We start from the raw sequence: 21540 nt of genomic DNA on the forward strand, positions 1-21540 counted from the left end.
AGCTGTTTATAAAGTTATTTTGTTGCAATAGTACAAGACAATTAATTCCACCAAGGTTATGTTTGTTTAAGACTCATGACATTTGTTTGATTTGTAAGGACACATAAAAATGTAAAGACTACTACAAAAAACAAACAAACAAACAAACAAAAAAGGTAGTGAGAGACCAGGCCAAAATAAAACATTTTTCAAGCATCTTGACTATAAATGACTCGATGCCTCACAATGTGTATTTTGGTAATGGAAATCAATCTTATCATGATATATGCAGATTTTGCCTTTACCTCCCATTAACTCTAATAGGAGTTAAGTCCATAAATCCCTTTGTATTACTATCCTAATAAAAGCTTCTCCCTCATTTTTTGCATGAGCCTGCAATTTACTAACACTTAGTTTACAGAAACAAAAGCTATATTAACTTTAAAATTACTTTAAAATGAACTTAAAGAAAATAAGGGATTTTCAAATTGCCATATTTTCCTAATTTCTAGTCTTAAGTAGTATGTATGTGCTGGAAAAGCTCTCCAGTGTAAACACTTTACATGAAGAATTATCTTTGAAATTTTTTTCCATGAATAAGTTTGAATTATTCTGGCATCATTTAAAAATTCAGTTCCACTCTCACATATTCATTTTATTTTGAATACTTGGCACTTCATTCACTCTGGGTGTGAATTTTGAATTACAATAGCCAAAGTAATCACTCAGCATGAAAAAGCTGTGCACTCAAGATGTTTTTATATATATCATACCCACCTTGCAAAAATGTAGTCTAAATAATATCCCAAAAAGTTCAAACCATTTTATAATACTTTACAATTCAACAGTAAAGTAATACATTGTATTCAACAAACTTGTAGGAATGTTTTCTACATAGTCTTTATGACTTTTCTTCTTTTCCAAATAGTGTGCTACCACATGTCGTTGTCATTAACAGTTGGCAGAACAAGAGGTGCTATAAAAATGTGATCCAGACCAATTTTCTCTAAGTGCCAATATGATCACAGCAAGATTTGGGTTGATATGCATATTTTACTGACATGCCCCTCCCTGTGTCGTTATTGGCATTGCAACTATGATGCTAGATCTTTTTATTTTTTTTTTTTGATCCTCCTAAATTCTATTGCCAATTTATGCAATACTAAACTCAGCCTCTCTGAGACAGTTTGGTTTACTTAACAGTGTAAAATAATCCTTATGACTTCAGAATTTGTCTCGCTTATCATGTAGTCCTAACAGTCCCATTCACCTCATACAGCACAGATGGTGGGGGTTATATCTTCTCTTGTTCCCAAAATAGTTTCCATTGTCCCTTCATCTAGTTAACTATTTTGCACAGGAAGGGCCACCTTCCATCTGGATTCATAAGATGTGTGTCTCTAGATAGGAATCTAGGGATTCCCAGTTTACTCCATCTCTCCAGACTGCAGCTAATCCTACCTCACAGTCTTTGTTCCTTTGCCTCTACTGCTCTAGCTTGCAGAGGATTTACCTTTTTCAACTCCTTCATCCAATGCTTTCAACACATGGAAGCCAACAGGATTTAGCTCTCCACAGCTGTAGCCTTCTTCACAGTTTAGAAAGTTCCTAACTGGCAAGCACCGACAAAATGTTATCAAACCCTAAGGGCAAATTTAATCCCAGTCTTCCCCCCAACAACAAAAAAAAATAAATAAAAAATAGCTGACTGCCTCCTCAGGGCAATTCCTGTCAGAGACTGTGAGCCGGTGTGAACAGATATTGATCAAATACACAATCACAATCACAATCAAGAAGATATTGAAGGTGAATTAAAAACAAATGTACTGAATACACATCACTTGGAAAAAGTGTGTATTCACCATATTTCTTTACCTTTTTAAATGACAGAACAGTAACGCTCAAAAGCACTTCTAGCAAATCTCAGTTTATTCCCTTGCTTAAGAAAACAAGCATTTACATTGTCTGATCTTCTAGTGAGCAAATTTATTTTTATTAGATTTCCAAAAGTAATCTTATAGAAACATATGAAAGCTAATTCATTGGCATAACAGGCTTAGTTAAAGAAGAAGATTTCTAGAATGCTTTCAATTATAAAGATTGCATGCTACAATATGTGGGATCTCTCACAATCTCCTTTTCAGTTGCTCTATTTCCTCTTAGAGATTTAAATTGAATGAGGATTTAGCTACTTGACTTAGTAGGATTGAGGGGATGGGATACCAAAATTTTCAAATTTCTAGGCAGTACAATGTTATGAAGTTCAGCTTCATAAAACTAAACACATAAATTTAGGTTAGCAAAACAGAAGCAAAATGTTTCAGATTTTTGTCGGTGACTGTTCTGGTATGACTGTTCATATCTGAGGGTATTTGAGATCTATGAAAATATGATTAGGATTGGCTCATCAATGTTTCTCCTCCACTTTCTTCCCCTTCAATGGACCTAGTGGAAGCCTGTGAACTTGACATGCCTCATCAGCAGTGAGTCTACTCTTTCAATATCTTATCCTTCTCCCTTGCTACTTATCTAGACCCACGCACACTTTTTTTGCAAAGGTAATTTCTTCATTAAAGGAGCAGATTAGTAAATGGATACTGATTGCAGTTCGTGACTTTTCATGTTCGATTTAGTGGCCTAAGTGCATTTAGTGATTTTTGAAATGGCCTTAATAATCCCTGTAAGTCCCTAGGACAGGTGGACATACCATAGGATTACAGAAGACATGCGTCTTTCTGAACCAGCAGATAAAAAGGGGAATATCTTAGGGGTTTTCGAATACTATTAGATGTCTTTGTGTAGACAAACAGATTGTTCCCTTTCTCCCCAGTACTAGTACAACTAGTTCAACTCCACATTAACATTTATGTGTTGCTATGACATCAGTGTAGAACTTCTAAAACAACATGATTTTCCTGACAGAATTCTTGGTGCACATCATGCCTATCAATACATTTAAAGATGACACATATCTAACAAATTTTGTTTAAAGTTAGAGATATGTATCTGTAGTTAAGCTTCTGGACTTAAGCTAGTTCAGCTTTACCTTTTATTTTGCCCTATTTACCTTACTCTAGACAATGTCATATTTAGCTCCCAACAGTTGGAAGACTGAGGGGAAATTTAGTATGGAATTCCCAAATTACTCTTTGGTCCTTTTTATTTCCCTGGGGAGGTTAAAAACAGGATGATTATAAATACATATTTTCAGTGAAGATTTCTACTTTTATTCATTCAGCCATTGAAACAAGTCATATTCTAAGTGCTAATGTATAATATAAATTAATAACAACACAGAATATGTAGCACCAAAAAGTCATTGGCAAATGAATAATCTCAGTAAAACTCAACTTTTAACATGGAAATAAAATACCTTTTATGATAAGATCACCCGTATGGTGGACCAAGGGAAACCAGCTGATGTGATTTTTTTGGACTTCAGCAAGGCTTTTGACACGGTTTCCCATAGGATCCTACTGGACAAAATGTCCACCATACAGCTAAATAAAAACATCATACGATGGGTGAGCAATTGGCTAACGGGCAGGGCCCAAAGGGTTATGGTGAATGGGGCTGCGTCAGGCTGGCGGGCGGTCACCAGTGGGGTCCCTCAAGGCTCCATTTTAGGGCCAGTACTTTTCAATATTTTTATAAACGATCTGGATGTAGGAATAGAAGGTATTTTGAGCAAGTTTGCTGATGACACCAAACTTGGAGGAGTTGTGGACTCTGTTGAGGGTGGAAAGGCCTTGCAGAGGGATCTGGATAGGTTGGAGAGCTGGGCGATCGCCAACCGCATGAAGTTCAATAAAAGCAAGTGCCGGGTCCTGCACCTGGGACGGGGAAACCCCGGCTGCACGTACAGACTGGGCGATGAGATGCTGGAGAGCAGCCTAGAAGAGAGGGATCTGGGGGTCGTGGTAGACAGCAAGTTCAATATGAGCCAGCAGTGTGCCCTGGCAGCCAGGAGGGCCAACCGTGTCCTGGGGTGCATCAAGCACGGCATCGCAAGTAGGTCATGGGAGGTGATTGTCCCGCTCTACTCTGCGCTGGTGCGGCCTCACCTTGAGTACTGTGTGCAGTTCTGGGCACCACAGTATAAAAAGGACATGAAACTGTTGGAGAGTGTCCAGAGGAGGGCTACGAAGATGGTGAAAGGCCTGGAGGGGAAGACGTACGAGGAACGGCTGAGGGCACTGGGCCTGTTCAGCCTGGAGAAGAGGAGGCTGAGGGGAGACCTCATCGCAGTCTACAACTTCCTCGTAAGGGGGTGTCGAGAGGCAGGAGACCTTTTCTCCATTAACACCAGTGTCAGGACCCGCGGGAACGGGGTTAAGCTGAGGCAGGGGAAATTTAGGCTTGACATCAGGAGGAAGTTCTTCACAGAGAGGGTGGTTGCACACTGGAACAGGCTCCCCAGGGAAGTGGTCACTGCACCGAGCCTGTCGGAATTTAAGAAGAGATTGGACTGTGCACTTAGTCACATGGTCTGAACTTTTGGGTAGACCTGTGCGGTGTCAAGAGTTGGACTTGATGATCCTTAAGGGTCCCTTCCAACTCAGGATATTCTATGATTCTATGATTCTACCTTCTGGTGATGGAGCAAAAGCATCCTCAGGGACACATCATTTGCAGAAGAAAAAATATATATATATATATATTTTAAACCGTGAATATGGCAAAGATCAACAAAGACAGAGTTTTAGACCATGATGTTTGTTCATGTAATTGGCATGTCCATTTTCATCTAACCCCTTATACAGCTGCTTGAAAGTGTAAACATTTTAAAAAACCCTGAGCTGTAGCTTAAAACCCCAGTTACACTGAAAAGTTGCAAAATGTGGTTTTAGTGTAATGCATTAGGAGTTGGGAACACACAACTTCCATTAAGAGTTGAAGACACAATAGGAGGTCTGACCAAGATTATTACATAGCAGTTTAGTACTGTATTAGATTTTTTTTTTTTAAAGTAAACAACCTAGATGTTTTGACTTTTGATATGACAATTATTTATGAGAATATAAACTTAAATCTGTCCATTGCTACTGATAATAAACCAAAACAAACAAACAAACAAACAAAAACAGGCAAACAAACGAAGTTAACTAAAGCTGTCCGTTTTGTAATGTTTCCATCATAAAACCTATGGAAAATAAGTAGATTTTGTGGAACACTGTTGAATTCAATAGATCTTTAATGTTTTATAGTAAATAGAAGGAAGTTAAATGCTAATAATCAATGATTCCTTACAGAAACTACTTCTTTTTAATCTGTGGGTTGAATGACAAAGATTGAAAGCTCTATTAATAATCATGCTGTAAATGATCTATACTTTCAGTAAGGAAAAGACTGAACTAAAGTACTGACAGAACAGTTCTTATATTCCAAACCAAGAGCCATGATGATGAATGAGATATTCAACCCAGCAGAAAAACAAACAAGCTACATTCATCTGTCCCATGCATTAGCTGAACTCACATCACTTTAGAATCTAAGACTGTGAAAGCAGGTGACAAAACTAGAAAGAGCATTTGGTGCACTAGTAGTGTACATACTTATTCACTGAAGTCTAAACTTTATTTTTGAAGGGGAATCTGAGAGCTCTGATACTGTAGGTAGTAATTTCAAAGTCATAGTTTCATTTAGTTCTTTAGCAAATGAGTTTTAGTTCTATTGACTTAATTAGAGTGCTGCTGGGCCATTATTGGAGGAAAATTTTGCAAATAAATTAGACCAAATTAACAAAACTTTAAGAAAATGATTCACAGGACACCCAGCACTTAGTTTTGAGTGTAAGAAAAGAAAACCCAGTAAGAGTATAACACTTCTTGTAAAATAAAAATTTTTAAAGAACAGCTTAAAATCTGCTTTTATACACCTATGGATGGAGATAGAGATAGCTCTTCATCCAAAATCCACCAACAATCTTCTTTGAATAGCTCAAATAATTTCCTAAAGCTTCCTGAAATCAGAGGCAAGTTAGCCCTCACCCAAATCCCCAAACCATCTGGCCTGTCCTACTTAATGAAGGGGGTAAGAGCACCCACCATTTTCAAACAACCGTAGGATTAGAGTTTTTATCCAAGAACAGATAGGCCTTACTGCTCATCCTCAGCCTGCAAGGACTCAAATTGCCAACAAATTGCTTAACCACCTACCTCGGGGGAGGACTAGACAGAAAAGCTCTGCATCTCTTTGCGTAAGGAGTTGCATATTTCTCCTTATATAGCAAAATCAGAAGAGTCACAGGCTTAGAAAGAAAAACTGCAAGAGGAAGACTTCCTTCTAAGGCCCATTGATGAAGATATTTCATTCTGAGGGAGAAATCCTACAGTGCTGGAAATTTCACCAAGCTGCTTCCTATTAAGAAAGTGAGGAAGTACCCCAGTACTCCCAGACTGACTCTGGGTTCTCTGTGGTAAAAGCAGTAACATCATGCTTTGTTTTATCCAATCCCAAATTCAATTCTGGAAAAAGAGTTTCTACCATGGAATTATTCCAGGACCAGTCATCAAGAAGATTCAGTGAGTCAGACAAACCCTTTATCATAATCAACAGCATATCTACATTGCTTCTTGTAATGAATGCCCTGCAGCTATTCAGTACAGAAAAGCATGTTCTCAGGGATGTTTGGCATTAGTCAGATCTTGTTACTCTGACACAGATTTGACATGTCAATTAAAGTTAAGTACTCAGCGATCAATTTAAATCACAGTTAATTTCTCTTTAGCTGCTATAGTAAATCTCTGACAGATTAATGGGTTACAGTTAGTGGTGGAGCATGGAGTCTGTTGCATTTTTTTTCACTCACTAATTGAACTGCCATACAACTATAGATTGTTACTAGCCTTGCTGCAGTTCAGACCTGTAATAATGGAAAGACCTAAGAAACATAGGGAAGGTTATTTGCAATAATAAATCATGTCAGTGAAAAGATCGCCAATGTTTATTAGCATGATAAGATAAAGTGTGAGCCATTTCAGTCCATTCTAAATGTATTTATTGTAAAGGATGTTCTTGCCCTTATATTCAAACTGATTTCCCCCTCTAGTATTTACCCTTCAATATATTTATGGATGGCAAGTGAGTCCTCTGTTTGTCTTTACATTGCCAGGTTAAAGAAATCAAACTTTCCTGTCTCCTCTCAATGAACTGGCTATCCAGTCCAGTCTTATATCATTATTCTCTTAACATTCTCTTACTTTCTCTTACTTTTTTTTTTTTTTTTTTTTTTTCAACATGACTACAGATGAGGCTGCACCATAAATAATCTTGTTAATCACAGAATTTCAACGATTAAGCAGGAGAAAAGACAGGGAGATCCTTCAGATTTAATACATGCTATATTTACATTTCTCAGATGTCAGTGAGATCTTCTCCAATTTTGCAGTGAAAGTGGTAACCCACATGCAAAATAACATACTGATTTGAGAGGTTTACTTAAATTTAAATGCTTGAGTTTCCATACTTGAGAAATTTCATCAAAGACATATTGAAATCATTACCTGAATAGGCTTTTGGTCCAGTCTGAAATTTTCAGGTATGCAAAGGAAAAATGAGGAAACTCTAACAATTTACCCAAAGTAATTAGGTTACCTAAGGTGCAACCACAGTGCTTGTGGCTGGTTAACAAATTTAAAATGGAAAGATGCTATTACCACATAGTCCTAATACACCACAAGGCACCCTGTCTAATTCTACTAATCAAAGCAACAATAAAATGCATGACAAGTTGCATGCATTTCAGAAACTAGTATAGCAACTTTACAAAATCTCACCAGTAAGAATTAAAACAGCTAATGTATCCTGTAATATACTAGCTTGCCATGTACATTACTAGGAAGGAGAAAGTAAGCTTAAGAGAGAAAACAAGTATAACAAAAAACCTGTATCCATCAGATCCCCATATTGTACCACCTTCGTATCAGTATAACAAAAAGCAAAATTGTCCTTCAAGCCAGGAGACCATACATTACACAAGAAAAGCTCATATTAGAAACTGCAAAATAAAAAAGGTAATATGTTTTCACTCTCCCATGGTGGCGACAAGTTCAGTACTATACTGAAGAGAGTAGCACTCCTGTTTCAGAAAATAACCAATTTTCTGCTTTGTTTTGCATTTTATATGCAAGTGGTGGAATTAATCTGGCCTCTCTCTCTCTCTCTCTTTTTTTTTTTTTTTTTCTTACCACAATATTACATCAAGAACAGAATCATAAATGGAAAATTTGCTAAGGGCCTGTAATTAGCCTGTTACAAACACACACACAACCATTTGACCAAACAGTCTCATTCCCTGTGGGGTGATCCACAAATCCAATAAAAAAAATAGCATGCTATGGTTACAAAATTATGCTTCCTTTAAGTTTTCTTCAAAGCATTTTTAGGCAAAGATTCCCCTGGGTCTTATTTTTCCTGATATTGATTCTTCTCCCTTGTAACATCTATTTAAATCATTTAACTCATTCCTGCTCCCCCATGCCTTTAGCAGTTCCTTTGCATTCTGCCCTCCTTTGACTGCAGGTGAACAGCTCTGCCTGTTATATTTGTCATAATTTTGGTACTGAAGATGAAATTCAGCACTTAGTGTAACAAGTAAATTCCAAAGCACTCCATTCTGTGCAAAAAGCTCTTCCAGCATTATGTAAAATGGAACTGATAGCAACAGACGTAGAAACCTAGAAAGGGAGAAATCTAACCATTGAGGGCTATCACTCTGCTCATGTGTATAACCTACAAATATGTGTCCTTGTTCATGGTTGATTTTCAAACACATACAATACAAGTTAATAAACTTCCCCTCTGCATCTAACAAGGTCTTAGTTTATATTTTATTTTCATCTAATTTCACTAATGCAGTTGTGCAAAGGAGGAAAATCATAGTATGACCATTAAAGCATAGGATCTTATGCATAGCATCTCAATTCTGTCTGTTCTTGATGTAATTTAATTTTATGCTAATATTCATTTTCTCCAAAACAAATATTTTCATCTTTTGGAATGGTAAATTTTTAATAATGTGTCCAGACAGAAATACTTCATCTCTGACAGAGATGTGATTTCCAGAGATGTGATTTCCAGAGATGTGAAATCCCTGTGATTTCCAGAAGTTCAAAGCACTCTGCTCATCTTTTCAATAAAACACCCTTAATTAAAATAGGATTGACTATGGCAATATGATGACTATGACTACTCTGGTACCTAAGCTAAGTATCAGAAGCAGTTACAAAATCTGTACCACATTCAAACAGAGGAGGAACATGTGTTTCCTTCTCATACAGCTGTATGGCAAAAGAAAGAATTTTTCAATAGGGAACTAAAGCACAGAAAGACTAAGTGGTATGTCTAAAATACGTAAGGATTAGAGAGAAAAGAAATAAGTGAACTGAGGTTCCCTTACAGTAGGACAGACTTTCACTGCCTCAGAGAGGGAAGTAGAGCAGAAAAAGGTAACGCCATAAAACTCTGTATGTTTCTCTGATTTCTATCTCAAGACCATGCTACTGTAGGAATAGAGTTATATGGAGCTATATGTACTGTATGCAGAGGTTGGATTTCCTTATCTTGGGATTTTTTCAATTGCCCTGAAATTATTCTTATACATTGTGCCCTCACTAATACAAATAGGTATCATGCTGACATTCAGCTAAGTAATTCTTTTGTCATACACAGATGGACAGGGGATTACATGGCTAAGAAATGAAATAAAAGCTAAATCCCTATGCTTGATAAAGCTTTGCGTGTTTTCTCTTTCAGGATTACCGAGTGAACATCTTTCTCCGCCAGAATTGGAATGATCCACGTCTTGCGTACAGTGAATATCCAGATGACTCTTTAGACTTAGATCCATCCATGTTGGATTCAATTTGGAAACCTGATTTGTTCTTTGCTAATGAAAAAGGTGCCAACTTTCATGAAGTTACAACAGATAATAAGTTGCTGAGAATTTTCAAAAATGGAAATGTACTTTATTCTATCAGGTGAGTCTCTATGAGTCTCTAATCAAGTGTTGTTTTTTTTTGTTTTGTTTTGTTTTGTTTTGTTTTCAGGTAGAAGCTCAGAAGTGTATCTTAGAATTGTTAACAGATATTTTCAGTTTCTAGGCACACAGAACTATTACTAAAGTAAATGTGAATTTTGAATACTGAATTTCATCATCATTACTAATTTTTTTAAATGCCAAAGTGATCCCTCACTAGGTATGTACATAGTAAAATAAGAGTAAAAAAAAGAAAAATTATCATATAAATAAGAAAATTATCAATAAATAAGAAAATTATCATTCCCATTTTAAAGTACACAGATACAGAACTTGGACACTTGCACAGAGCAAATATACCTAGATTATAATAATTGACCTGGCCTGTGTATGAGTTTAATATGCTGTACTTTTGAATGTCATAAGAATACAATCCATTTTTCACCTTTTTGGATATTGCAATTGCACACTAACATGGAAACATGACCTGTTTGAGGAAGTATGAGATTTAAATAATAGGTCACTTGCTTCTGGAGGTAGAGAGGAAAGTGAAAAGTTTTGAGAAGCTGTAAGCAGCAATCACATCTAAGTATTGACACAAAAAAAACAGTTGTTCTTTTCTTCCCACTTTCTTTTTATTAATATAGATATCAGTAGGCTGTAAAAGTTTTAACATCATTCTTACAAATAACTTCAAAAATATAATCTAATTAAAGATGCTTTCAATATAGGTATACTGATGCCTATAGTCATGATACAGATTTTGCATTAATACAGTGACCAACTTGAACAAAACGTTACAATTTTTGAAATAAATATCTCTCTCTTCCACTTAGCATTTTGTTATGATTTATGATACTGCAGCAATGGGTAACTGAACTTTTTTGAAGAGACATCAGGAGTCTGCAAAACAATTTGTACAACAGGACAAAAAAATGTTTGTGACTTGCATAAATTTATCAGTGGCAAGGCTTTTCCTCCTTGTCCTACTCCCTACAGACACAAGCACTCAACTGAAGCAAGTTTGGATAGCAACTTCAATAGAATTCTGATCAAGTTCACAGTCTCATGAAATGGGGACAAAACCATTATAATATTAAAATTATAAAAGCAATCATTGACTGTGAGGCTAGCAGATGCCAGGTTCTTGTGGAGACAGAATGTTTATATTGCTATGATTTAATTAAGAACTATTGCAGTTCCTGAAGCAGGTGTTATACAAAATTATTCCAGAATTATACAATCCACATCTAGTTGAGTTGTTATACGAATTTGAGCCAATTAAGCTTTTGATTAGGGGAGACATGATAATTCCTAAAGAGCTGATATTGAAAGAAAAGAAAACTAAAGATTTCTAAATCTGTTTTTGTTTTGTTTTGTTTCGTTTTGTTTTTCTCGTACAGAGCCAAGGTTCCTCTTCTCTGAAATGGCTTGCTGTGTCAGTAGCTTACCTGTCTGATTTTATATTTAGAACTTTTTTTTAACAGTATGAAAATAAGGTCAGGGTTTGAGTTCTCTCCTCTGACTCTCCTCCTCTAGCTCTGTCACTGGCAGGATGAACAAAAGTTATAGCAATAAAGAAACAGAAAAAGCTTCAGAGAAGGAAAAAAATGCAGTGAGAGAGAAATGTACAGCTATACTTGCCACCTAATGCCCACTTCCATCTAGATCTCAATGCCAAAATCAGGCCATTCAGGTTTAAGAGAAAAGAATTAGAATATTGCCATCAAGTCCCCCAGGGAGTATACTGCCTACTGTACTGATAAATGAATGTGGGGAAAAATTTTCCTGCAAGCCATTCTCTGGCTAGAGGAAAGGTACAGTCATGACCCTGAATGGCTACTTAGATGTGCCCAGTGAGGCACATGACTTTACCTCACATGTTCTTCTTTCGCATTCCTCTGAGAATTACCACTCTAAAAATAATTTATTTTGTTGATATAATATGTAAAAATACATATTTTTTTCTATAGATTGTAAAGTATTTCACAGAAAATGTCATGGCTAACATGAAACAGCTATGTTTCAAAATTACAGGCATATTTCAGTCTACCACCAATATCATAAAATGTTATCTTAAGCCTTTGTGTTGACAATTTAAGCACCTTATTTTGGGACAATAACATATAAATTATTTACCAGCATGATTTGTAGCTGAGATCTGTTATAAAATTCTTGAAAATCTGGGTAAATTTTATGCAAAGGATTTGAAACACTGTAACAATGCAATAATTCTATGGTAGCACCAAAAAAGCATGCTGCTGTTGCATTCCTCTAGACCTAAGTTAGGCAACCCTACTGGCTAGTGCTTTTCTGAAGGCCTGTAACAAGTTCTGTCTTTCTGTTTTCTTCTGTTTTGTTGTCATGCTAGATTAAGACAGTAAAATTTGTTCAGCTAATATAAATCCCTTTTGAGAGCTTTCTAATGAAAGACTGTTTTCTTCTATTTCTAATGACTTCCCATGTTTTGATGCACTGATGCAGTCTTCCTGTGCAATTCTATGGCATCTTTGTGGTATATTTTTAATATATTTTTGGTTGTTTTCTTTTTCTTTTTTCTTTTTTTTTTCAGATTGACTTTAATACTGTCCTGTCCAATGGATCTCAAAAATTTTCCAATGGATGTGCAAACATGTATAATGCAGCTGGAAAGCTGTAAGTTTGAGTAATGTACTATCCTATAAATACTTTTCTAGAACTTACTACAACTATGCAGGGGGTAGAAAGACTCCTTGTAGTGGTGAAAGGAGAAAACCTTTCAAAACTGAATCACCTGTTTTAATCTGTGATATATGGATAATTTACAAGAGAAGAGATTCTTTCATCCTTACTTCTATTAACAATTGTCAGTTTCACGTAAATTTAATGGTACTAGTAAAGTACCCAGTGCCAGAATTTACATTTATGCAACATTTATACATATTGTGATTCACCATGAAGTCTCCCTTGTGTTCACATACACACACAGACAGTAATATGGGAAAGCATAAAGAAAACATGAGAGTAATTTAAGGAAGTGTTTCATGTGATTTACTTGAATATCCTGAAATTCATAATAACTTGGTGTAGTTAAAAAGTGGAAATAGTAATCTACATTGAGTCCCTGCTCTTTAGATTCCTACCCCACTTCTTCAACATGTCTACATACTATAGCTAGGTAATTTTTACCTGATCAACCTAGAAGGGATTAGGGAGTTTACTGCAAGGGAGAACTATAGAACACCATATGTGCACTTTCTACAGTTTTATATAAATATACATGCTATGGTATATATATACGGGTATACACCTGCATAGGGTATGCCATTTACACAACCTTCAACTCCTCAGTTGGAGCAGCAACTTAGATCAGTGGAAGATCTTGGGAAGGGCTGCAGTGCCCTTGGGATAAGAGGAAGAATAAGTCCATACTTGTTCTTATTCCACCTAGGGATCAAAAGTGAGCATGGTATCACCACCAGCCATAGAACTGGAAAAACTCCTAGAAGCTTCAGAAGACTTCTGGGACTTAAAGTGGTATGTAGTAGCACAGTTAGATTAACACTGAAAATACCAAACAAAACACAGAAGACTTAGTGGTCTTCTAGCACATGGAAGGACTGATGGTTTGCCTAAACCAGGTGGTTCACTAGAATTTCGAGGAAAAAAATATATGTATATAACTCCATGTGTTTTAAACAATCTCTTCATAAAGCCCTGTTTTGCATTATATACAAATACCCTGAGGAGACCAAAGGGAAGGTAAAACAAACAGATTAGAGAAGACCGGTTTTGCAGAATTATCTTACAATTAATAATGACACTTTTTATGTGAAAAAAAAATTAGTATTTGATAATTCAATCCCTCATATATTTTACTTATAACTTACTTATTTCGCTTAGAAAAGAAAACAGGATGAAAAATGTACAGCAGCTATGCCATTTCAAGTCACACATGCACAGAAAAAAGACAAAGTCAAATGTTCTGGCTGATGCTAGGATCTGAGCTAAAAGGAGGTATAAGGAGGAAGGTACAGATATGCATTAACTTTTTATTTTCCTTGTGATATGAAATGCCTTTTCCCCTAAAATGACAGGAGTTTTGAAGAGGTTCCTAACAGAATGATCCTCCCAATGGTGTAAAGAACAAACATAACATAACATAACATAACATAACATAACATAACATAACATAACATAACATAGCATTCTTTGAAATATTCTATCAATCTGGAGTTTGTGAAAATAAATGACAGGAGGAAGAACAGGTAAATATTAAGGACCCATTGTAATGTGAGATCTAGTTTTATAGTTTTAGGACCAATAAGTAAAGTATTTTGGAAAAGAATTTTCTGCATATGGAAAGAACATACTGGATTATTTGGAATACATTATAACATTTATTGTTATATAGAGAGAGAACAAAAACACAACATACATAATTTGATTAAAGTATGTCTTGCTTTTTTCCTTTTTTTTTTTTTTTTAGTTGGAACACAGTAGTATCTAAATGAAGTGGGAAGCAATTATTTATCAGTTTATCAGTCAATATGTCAGAATTGTTTGCTGTATGGGTAATAGTATGCTTTTACAAAAAATTGCAGGGTGGGTATGAGAGTCAGCTCTCTCTTTCATTACAATAGACAGATGGTAATATTACAAAGCAGGCTTTCAATATGAGGACAATGGCTGATCTGACAGCAGAAATTTTCTTGACAACAATTGAGCAATGGTTATTTGCTGCAGATGTCTAGGAACCTTGGGCAATATTATATATTCAGCTTTTAAGCAAAACTCTACAGTCTGTCCAAGCTGCTAGTTCTAATACTAATAATGTGACTAAATAAGAGGTTAATATGAGGTGGTTGTATGAGAGTACACAGAAATGACAGGTATAATCACTCCATATAATTATGCTTCAAACAGAAGGTATCAGAGTATTTGAAGAAGAAATATATATATATATATATATTTAAAATGTGTTTAAAAAATTGTTACTTTAACAACTTCATAAAACTCAGCTATACTCCCTTCTTTCAGTCCATGTGAATACAGGTTGTATAACAACTGAGCATTCTTGATCAAACAGGCATTTGTTTTCCTTTATAGAAACGTTGCAAGAGCTCATAATTCCCACAAACTGTACCACAGAGAAGCAATACTGATTAGTTGAATAGCACTGTAGATGTTCTACAGTGTTTTCCAGGAGAACATTTTTTACCGAAGTCTTGTTTTTCATCATCTAGTTCAGTAAGAGTAAATTCCCTGCTGCACATTCAGATAGTGCAGAGAGACAGTGTATACAAAAGAAGGGCTGAACAAAACATGGATATATGCTTCTTTTTGACATATTCCAAATCTTCCAGTTTCAGAGAAAGCTCAAATATGATATCAAAAGGAAGTTGTAAGTAATAAAACTTCATATTATCTTGTCCTGTTACCTGTAACTCCAGACATTGAACAATAGGGACTATGACCAAATTAACTAGCCTGTTGCAGAAAAATTTGCAGCATGTAGGAGCTCTGGCTATACCTATGTATCTGCTAGCAGAATAACCTGTTAGGATTGCAAGAACAAGACAACAGTTCCCTGAACTGAGAGATGTGGTACAGATCCAAAGAAAGCAGATACAATGACACATCTTAAAAGCTCCAAGACTTTTAAGAGCAGGAAGTCATCTACCCCCAGATGGTTTCCCTGTATAGGAAGTACAGGAAGGGAACCAAATACCTTGGAGGAGTTACAAAAAATATCTTCATGCTGGGCAGGAGAGTAGCTAGGTTAAAAAATGCTAAACTTGAATCTGAACTCTGACTAATTTCCAAAACTTATAAAAGGATGAAATGAACACCCACATTCCAGAGCACTTGGCTAAGAACAAGCATCCAATCCTCTTTAAAAGAGTAAGAAGAAATTGGGAAGATGTGTGCGTATAGCAATTTCTCATGCTTCATATCAAATCTCCTGAGGAAAGAACTGAAATAACCCTGAGAGTGTAAAGCCATCCAAAAATCTCTCATTCTAGATTTCTAGACTTCTTTCTAGATTTCACAGTGGCATACTATCCTGTGGCTCTGTCCTACATTCTTTGGTGCAGAGTGAGACAACTTAAACAGGGAGATGAAACAAATGCCCTGGCTAATGCCCTGTCCAGGGAAGTAGAAGATGTGGGTTTCAAAACCGAGAACACACTTCTCTTGTCTGGAGTGAATGATCTGATCATCAAGCTGTTTTGCAAAAACTAAAATAGTAGCAGGAGCAAAACAGTCATGCTTCCAGATGTTTCTTTTGAAAGTGAACATTGTTACTGTATTTTCCAATGTGTGCCACATTGGGCAGGATTTGGTAAAATTATGAATTTATAATGCATATTACATGTAATTTCAGAGTTTCTTTAAACTGTCCGGTCTTACAAGTCATGCTCCTGCATGTGACATAAAGCAAATTGGATTGTTTCTAACAAATCACTTACCTTTACTTTGTCATCTTACCACCATTCAAGGTTGCAAAGAAAGGCTGATCACTACTTGTAAATGACAAATCATAGGTTTTACTTCTGCTATAAAATTTTGTTCAGTACTAGATACTTTCCATCAATACTGATACTGTTGCTCCAGCACAGAAAGCCCTAAGTGGAAAATTCACGTATAGCTTTTTTCTACAAATGATATTTTTAATTTTAACTAGCTCTCATAATGGTTTTTCCAAGGTCAATATTTGCAGCTGTATTTGCCCCTTCATTTACATCATGAAGTGGGTGAACAGTATTTAAGTGTAAATGTCTTCTATTTCAATAGGATTTATTTTACCAAATGATTTCTGAGAAACTGAAATGATCTGCTTTTGTATCTTTGAAAAGAAGCAAATGAAAATGCAGATATGAAATAATCCCCTCTACATTTCTATGGTTTATGCTGGGGCAGCCTATAGGCATGTGAGATAATTTTAGTTTTATTCTGCTTGAATAAGATACAAAGAAATGTCAACTAGATACATATTTATTTCTGTGACCTATCTCCCAGGAAATAAATGTTTTTCTTTCATGTGCTAGAGCTTGTTCTCTGTCCCTTTTTAGGTTTTGTTTTTATCTTATAGCATTAATTTATTCATATATTACAATTATATATATATTGTATTACAATTACAACTTTACCTGAAATTCAATATTCCTAAATTTTCAAACAATAGTACTATTAAAAGACTAAATCAATCACAAAGGAAGAAAAATACTATGAAAAACAGCAGCATACGTAAGGGAAAAAGCTCCTGATTACTTCATCATTTTGTTTGGATGCTTTGTCTCTTTTAATTTTAATATATAGAAGAATGGTCTCTCCCCCCACCCCCCACCCCCCCGCTCCTGTTTTTTGTTTGTTTGTTTGTTTGTTTGTTTGTTTGTTTTGATTTATGGTGTCTTTTTGTCTTTCTAAGCAATTATCTCCCAGTCCTTTGGATTTTAGAGGAAATTCACTCTGTACTACATAATGCTATTACCTGAACAGCACAGTTTCTTTTCTCCCAGTCTCTAAATTGGAGGGACAGAGATTGTTGAAATGAAAAGATCTGTAGTCAGGCAACTGGCAGATCTGCATCATGGGAAATGATGCACATATTGTTCCCTTCCCAAAAGAGCACAGAAGATGGGTAACAGACCTGGACTGTATTTCTCATCTGCCAGGGAATCTCGGGTGTGTACCTGAGTTAGAGTAATTATGGACACACTAGGTCAATGCTTGCCTATACCTGAGTGTAGAAACCATATCGCTTCTCTCCTTCCCATTTCAGTAGCAATAAAGCTGTCAACAACTCATCCTTTAGTTTCTACTCTACAGAAGGGTGACTCAAGCACTTGACTTAACTGAAGTGAGACCTCACACACAAATACAAAGGAATGTGCTCCTCAGTTCCCAACTGACATAGGATGAAAGGGCAGTAACAACTGTACAGCTGCTGCTGAACCCAGGGAAATTAATATAAAAGTGACACCTGAAAATCTATAGGCACCAGCATATGTTAGATTTGAGGGAGGTAGGAGGGGTCTGGACCCGAAACGCTGTTCTTCTCCAAAAGGCTAAGGATAAACCTGTCACTCTAAAGGGAGAGATCCATCAGAGTGATTTAGAAACACAGAAACAGAAACACAAGTTTGGAAAGGACCTGCAAGATCATCTAGTCCAACCGTCCTCCTATCACCAATACTACCACTAAGCTATTAAATCATACTTCATAGCACCTTGTCCAGGTGCTTCTTGAACATCGTGAGGGATGGTGACTCCACCACCGTCTTGGTCAGGCCATTCCAGTGCCTGACCACTCTTTGAGAGAAAATGTTTTTCCTGATATCTAATCTAAATCTCCCCAGGTGCAACTTGTGGCCATTTCCTTGAGTCTTATCTTTAGTTATCTGAGAGAAGAGGCTGAAACCCTCCTCATCACAACCTCCCTTCAGGAAGCTGTAGAATGCAAAGAGGTCTCTCCTGAGCCTCCTCTTCTCCAGACTAAACAGCCCCAGCTCCCTCAGCTGCTTCTCATAAGACTTGAGCTCCAGATCCCTCACTTAGAGGGCAATGCAAGGGGCAGTCCCTTTGGAAAGCAGCTTTATACTGTACTTCTGTACATAGAATAAAATCCTGCTTTCTTGGTGCTTGAGCATAAATTTAGTCAATAAATGTAACACAACTGATTTCTGAAGTTAATATTCTTAGTGGGTAATGTAGTTTAGAAGAATTTATTCTAACCCCAAGCTGCAGCCAGACTCATTAGTCCTGTCAAATCCTCCTCATGATATGTTGCTTAGAATTTAGGCCACAATTCTCTGCCATGTTCTTTGCATCCACAGGCAGCCTGTCCTGGAGACACTCTGCTGGGATGCCTAATAGAAAAGCTTTGAAAGTACTCCAGTCAACGTGATTGTATGTCTTTCCTCAGCTGGATGCCCACATAACTGCTCTGTTTGCTGAATAAATCCAATGTTAGTCTTTGACCTGTACTTACCAAACATTAAAAAATGAGAATGGAATTTAAACACATAATTTTAAACAAATAAGATTCAGATAAGAGAAACATAAAAACGAAACCTCGGGTCAGACCAAACTCTTGTACAAAAATGCTAGATACTAGATACTCAGTTTGGCTGTTTCATGCCATTCATGTGTTTGTTTACTGAGCAAGAGGAAAAGAGCTAGGTTTTGATGCAGCTGTAGGTATTTTAAAGAGCAGCAAGAGAAGCAAAGCCTTTCTGGAGTAGAACAGAATGTGTAAGAAAAGCACAAGATATATTGGTATTCAGATGGATCAGAGGTTTCCTCAAAAATTATATTCTTCATGGCTTGGAATGGTACTCTAAAGGTGGTTAAAATGAAAGAATTTAGCAAATAAGAATCTGTCAGCAGAATGAAAAAGGAGATCTCTTGGAATTACCGAGACAGTTCTAGTTCAAAGATGTAGAGTACTTGAGTACTCAGAGGACTTGTCTTGTATAACAAGCCTTATTTTTCCATACTGGAACAGTCCTTGAATGGCCTGGAGAATACATGTTAATACTTTCATGACATCTCAATAATTCTTCAAGACAAACTTGTATGTCCACTGACTTGTTTATGAGACTATAGGCTTTTAATGCCCTGATATTGAATTAGTTAAAATAAAATCTTTGTACTCTCAGCATACATGTATACAGCTGACATAAATAGTTTGATTCTAAAAAGTTCTTTAGAGCTGTATAGTTCTATTGATGAAGGTTGAATTGAACATTAAGGTGGGTTTTGTTCCTATACATTCAATTGGATGGATGCAAAAGTATTTTTAAGATTAATAATAGGAAGGAAGGGAGGAAGGGAGGAAGGGAGGAAGGGAGGAAGGGAGGAAGGGAGGAAGGGAGGAAGGGAGGAAGGGAGGAAGGGAGGAAGGAGGGAAGGAAGGAAGGAAGGAAGGAAGGAAGGAAGGAAGGAAGGAAGGAAGGAAGGAAGGAAGGAAGGAAGGAAGGAAGGAAGGAAGGAAGGAAGGAAGGAAGGAAGGAAGGAAGGAAGGAAGGAAGGAAGGAAGGAAGGAAGGAAGGGAGGGAGGGAGGGAGGGAGGACAGATTCAAACTACATTTTCTTCCAAGGAATTCTTTATAGGTGCTGGTAATAACTTGTTAACACTATTTTTGAAAAGATAAGGTTTTCTGGAAAAGATGACCAAGACTAAGAGAACAATTTGTTGTAGGGTGTTTGTTTGTTGTTGTTGTTGTTGTTGTTTGCTTGTTTGTTTTGTTTTTGTTTTCCCCAGATACTAAAATTGCCATTGATACATAGAAATATTTCAGTAAGATAGTATTTTTTTTCCCTTGAAGACTTTCTGAAACATCTAATTGCACATAGTAAAAATTTACAAACTAGTTAGACAATTTTTAGTGCTGTCTAAAGCCTAGAGTTAGTATATCTGTCTTGTTGATCTTCTGCTGAAGAGTTTTGTATAGATTAGATAGAAAGATAAATTAAATAGACCATCACTTTAGTTTCATTTCATTTGATGTCCAGGTATTCGAACACCTGCATCAAATGTTCCAGGCACAAGTCCTGACCACAGTCCTCATTTCCTGCATTCTTTTCCATCTCCTCTCTCCATGAGTGTGACCACACAGAATCTTACCTTTGTTTTTCACACTTTACCAGCTTTGTGTCAGAACATTTTCTAAAGAAAATTTCTGCAAGCCAAATCTAACTTTCCAATATGTTTCAGACCCTCTACAGTGCCAATTAATTCTAAGTTCTACTTAGTTTGCCAGCTCTTCATATTCATCTCAGGAGGAGGTCTCAGTCTGCCAGCACATGCTTTACTAACTAATTACCTTGAATGACTTCAGGCACCTAAAAATGAATTGCCTCTTTAAGAAGAGCTGTTTGCTGAGAGGCTATAGTACCATTAATATACGCAGTTCTCAAGTTTTCCTGAAAACTTCTCTCTCTAGTAACTTTCTCCTTCTGCGATGATAGGCTTTTCATATTATTACCAATTGCATTACAGATGTTTCATCTGACTGTGTCTTCTCAATACAGAGGATGACTGAATATAGTCATAGCCTTTTTTTTTACATAATCTGCATCATAATCTTTTAACACAGAAACTAGTAATATATTTCTATGGGATTTTTTTGTTCATTCTTTGATTAACTTGCTTTTACAGGCTTTCTTGACTATTATTCTCCTCCTTTCCCTTATATACAAACTGGCACAACTGAAAAGTAAAATCTCACCTTCTCTCACTGCACATGATTCTCTTCCACACTCCCACTCTTCCACACATTTTCATCCTGTCAAGTCAACACACTCTACTTATCCAGTCCCTCAGTCAACACTGTGGGTCACTATAGTACTTTCCTATTTTTTTGAATATGCTCTGTCTTTTAGTTTTAAGAGACAACTTTTAAGAGACAGTCATTAGAGAGAAAATCCACTGACTAGAAAGAGGTTCTAGGCTAGAGAGAAAATTCACTGAGAGATAATGTAACAAGCTGTACACAAGTGCTGCCAAGTGTAGAAGCTAGCAGAGAACCTAGCATTCTCACAACAATGCCCTAGTTTTCACTCTTGATGCATACAAGATGTAGACAAAAAGCATT

General features: G+C 36.4%; 1 protein-coding gene across 2 annotated transcripts in view; it reads left to right on the forward strand.

Annotated features, from left to right (window-relative positions):
• The window catches only part of GLRA3 (glycine receptor alpha 3), a 92527-nt gene that overhangs the window by 36044 nt on the left and 34943 nt on the right, over positions 1–21540 (forward strand). For both annotated transcript variants that reach the window (XM_027456514.3, XM_027456515.3), the window contains exons 4-5: positions 9736–9959; positions 12531–12613. In XM_027456514.3, coding sequence (XP_027312315.1) covers positions 9736–9959; positions 12531–12613 — 307 coding nt within the window. The remainder of the gene's footprint in view (positions 1–9735; positions 9960–12530; positions 12614–21540) is intronic.

Source organism: Anas platyrhynchos, chromosome 4, assembly GCF_047663525.1.
Source record: "Anas platyrhynchos isolate ZD024472 breed Pekin duck chromosome 4, IASCAAS_PekinDuck_T2T, whole genome shotgun sequence".
In the NCBI taxonomy this organism is placed as follows: domain Eukaryota; kingdom Metazoa; phylum Chordata; class Aves; order Anseriformes; family Anatidae; genus Anas; species Anas platyrhynchos.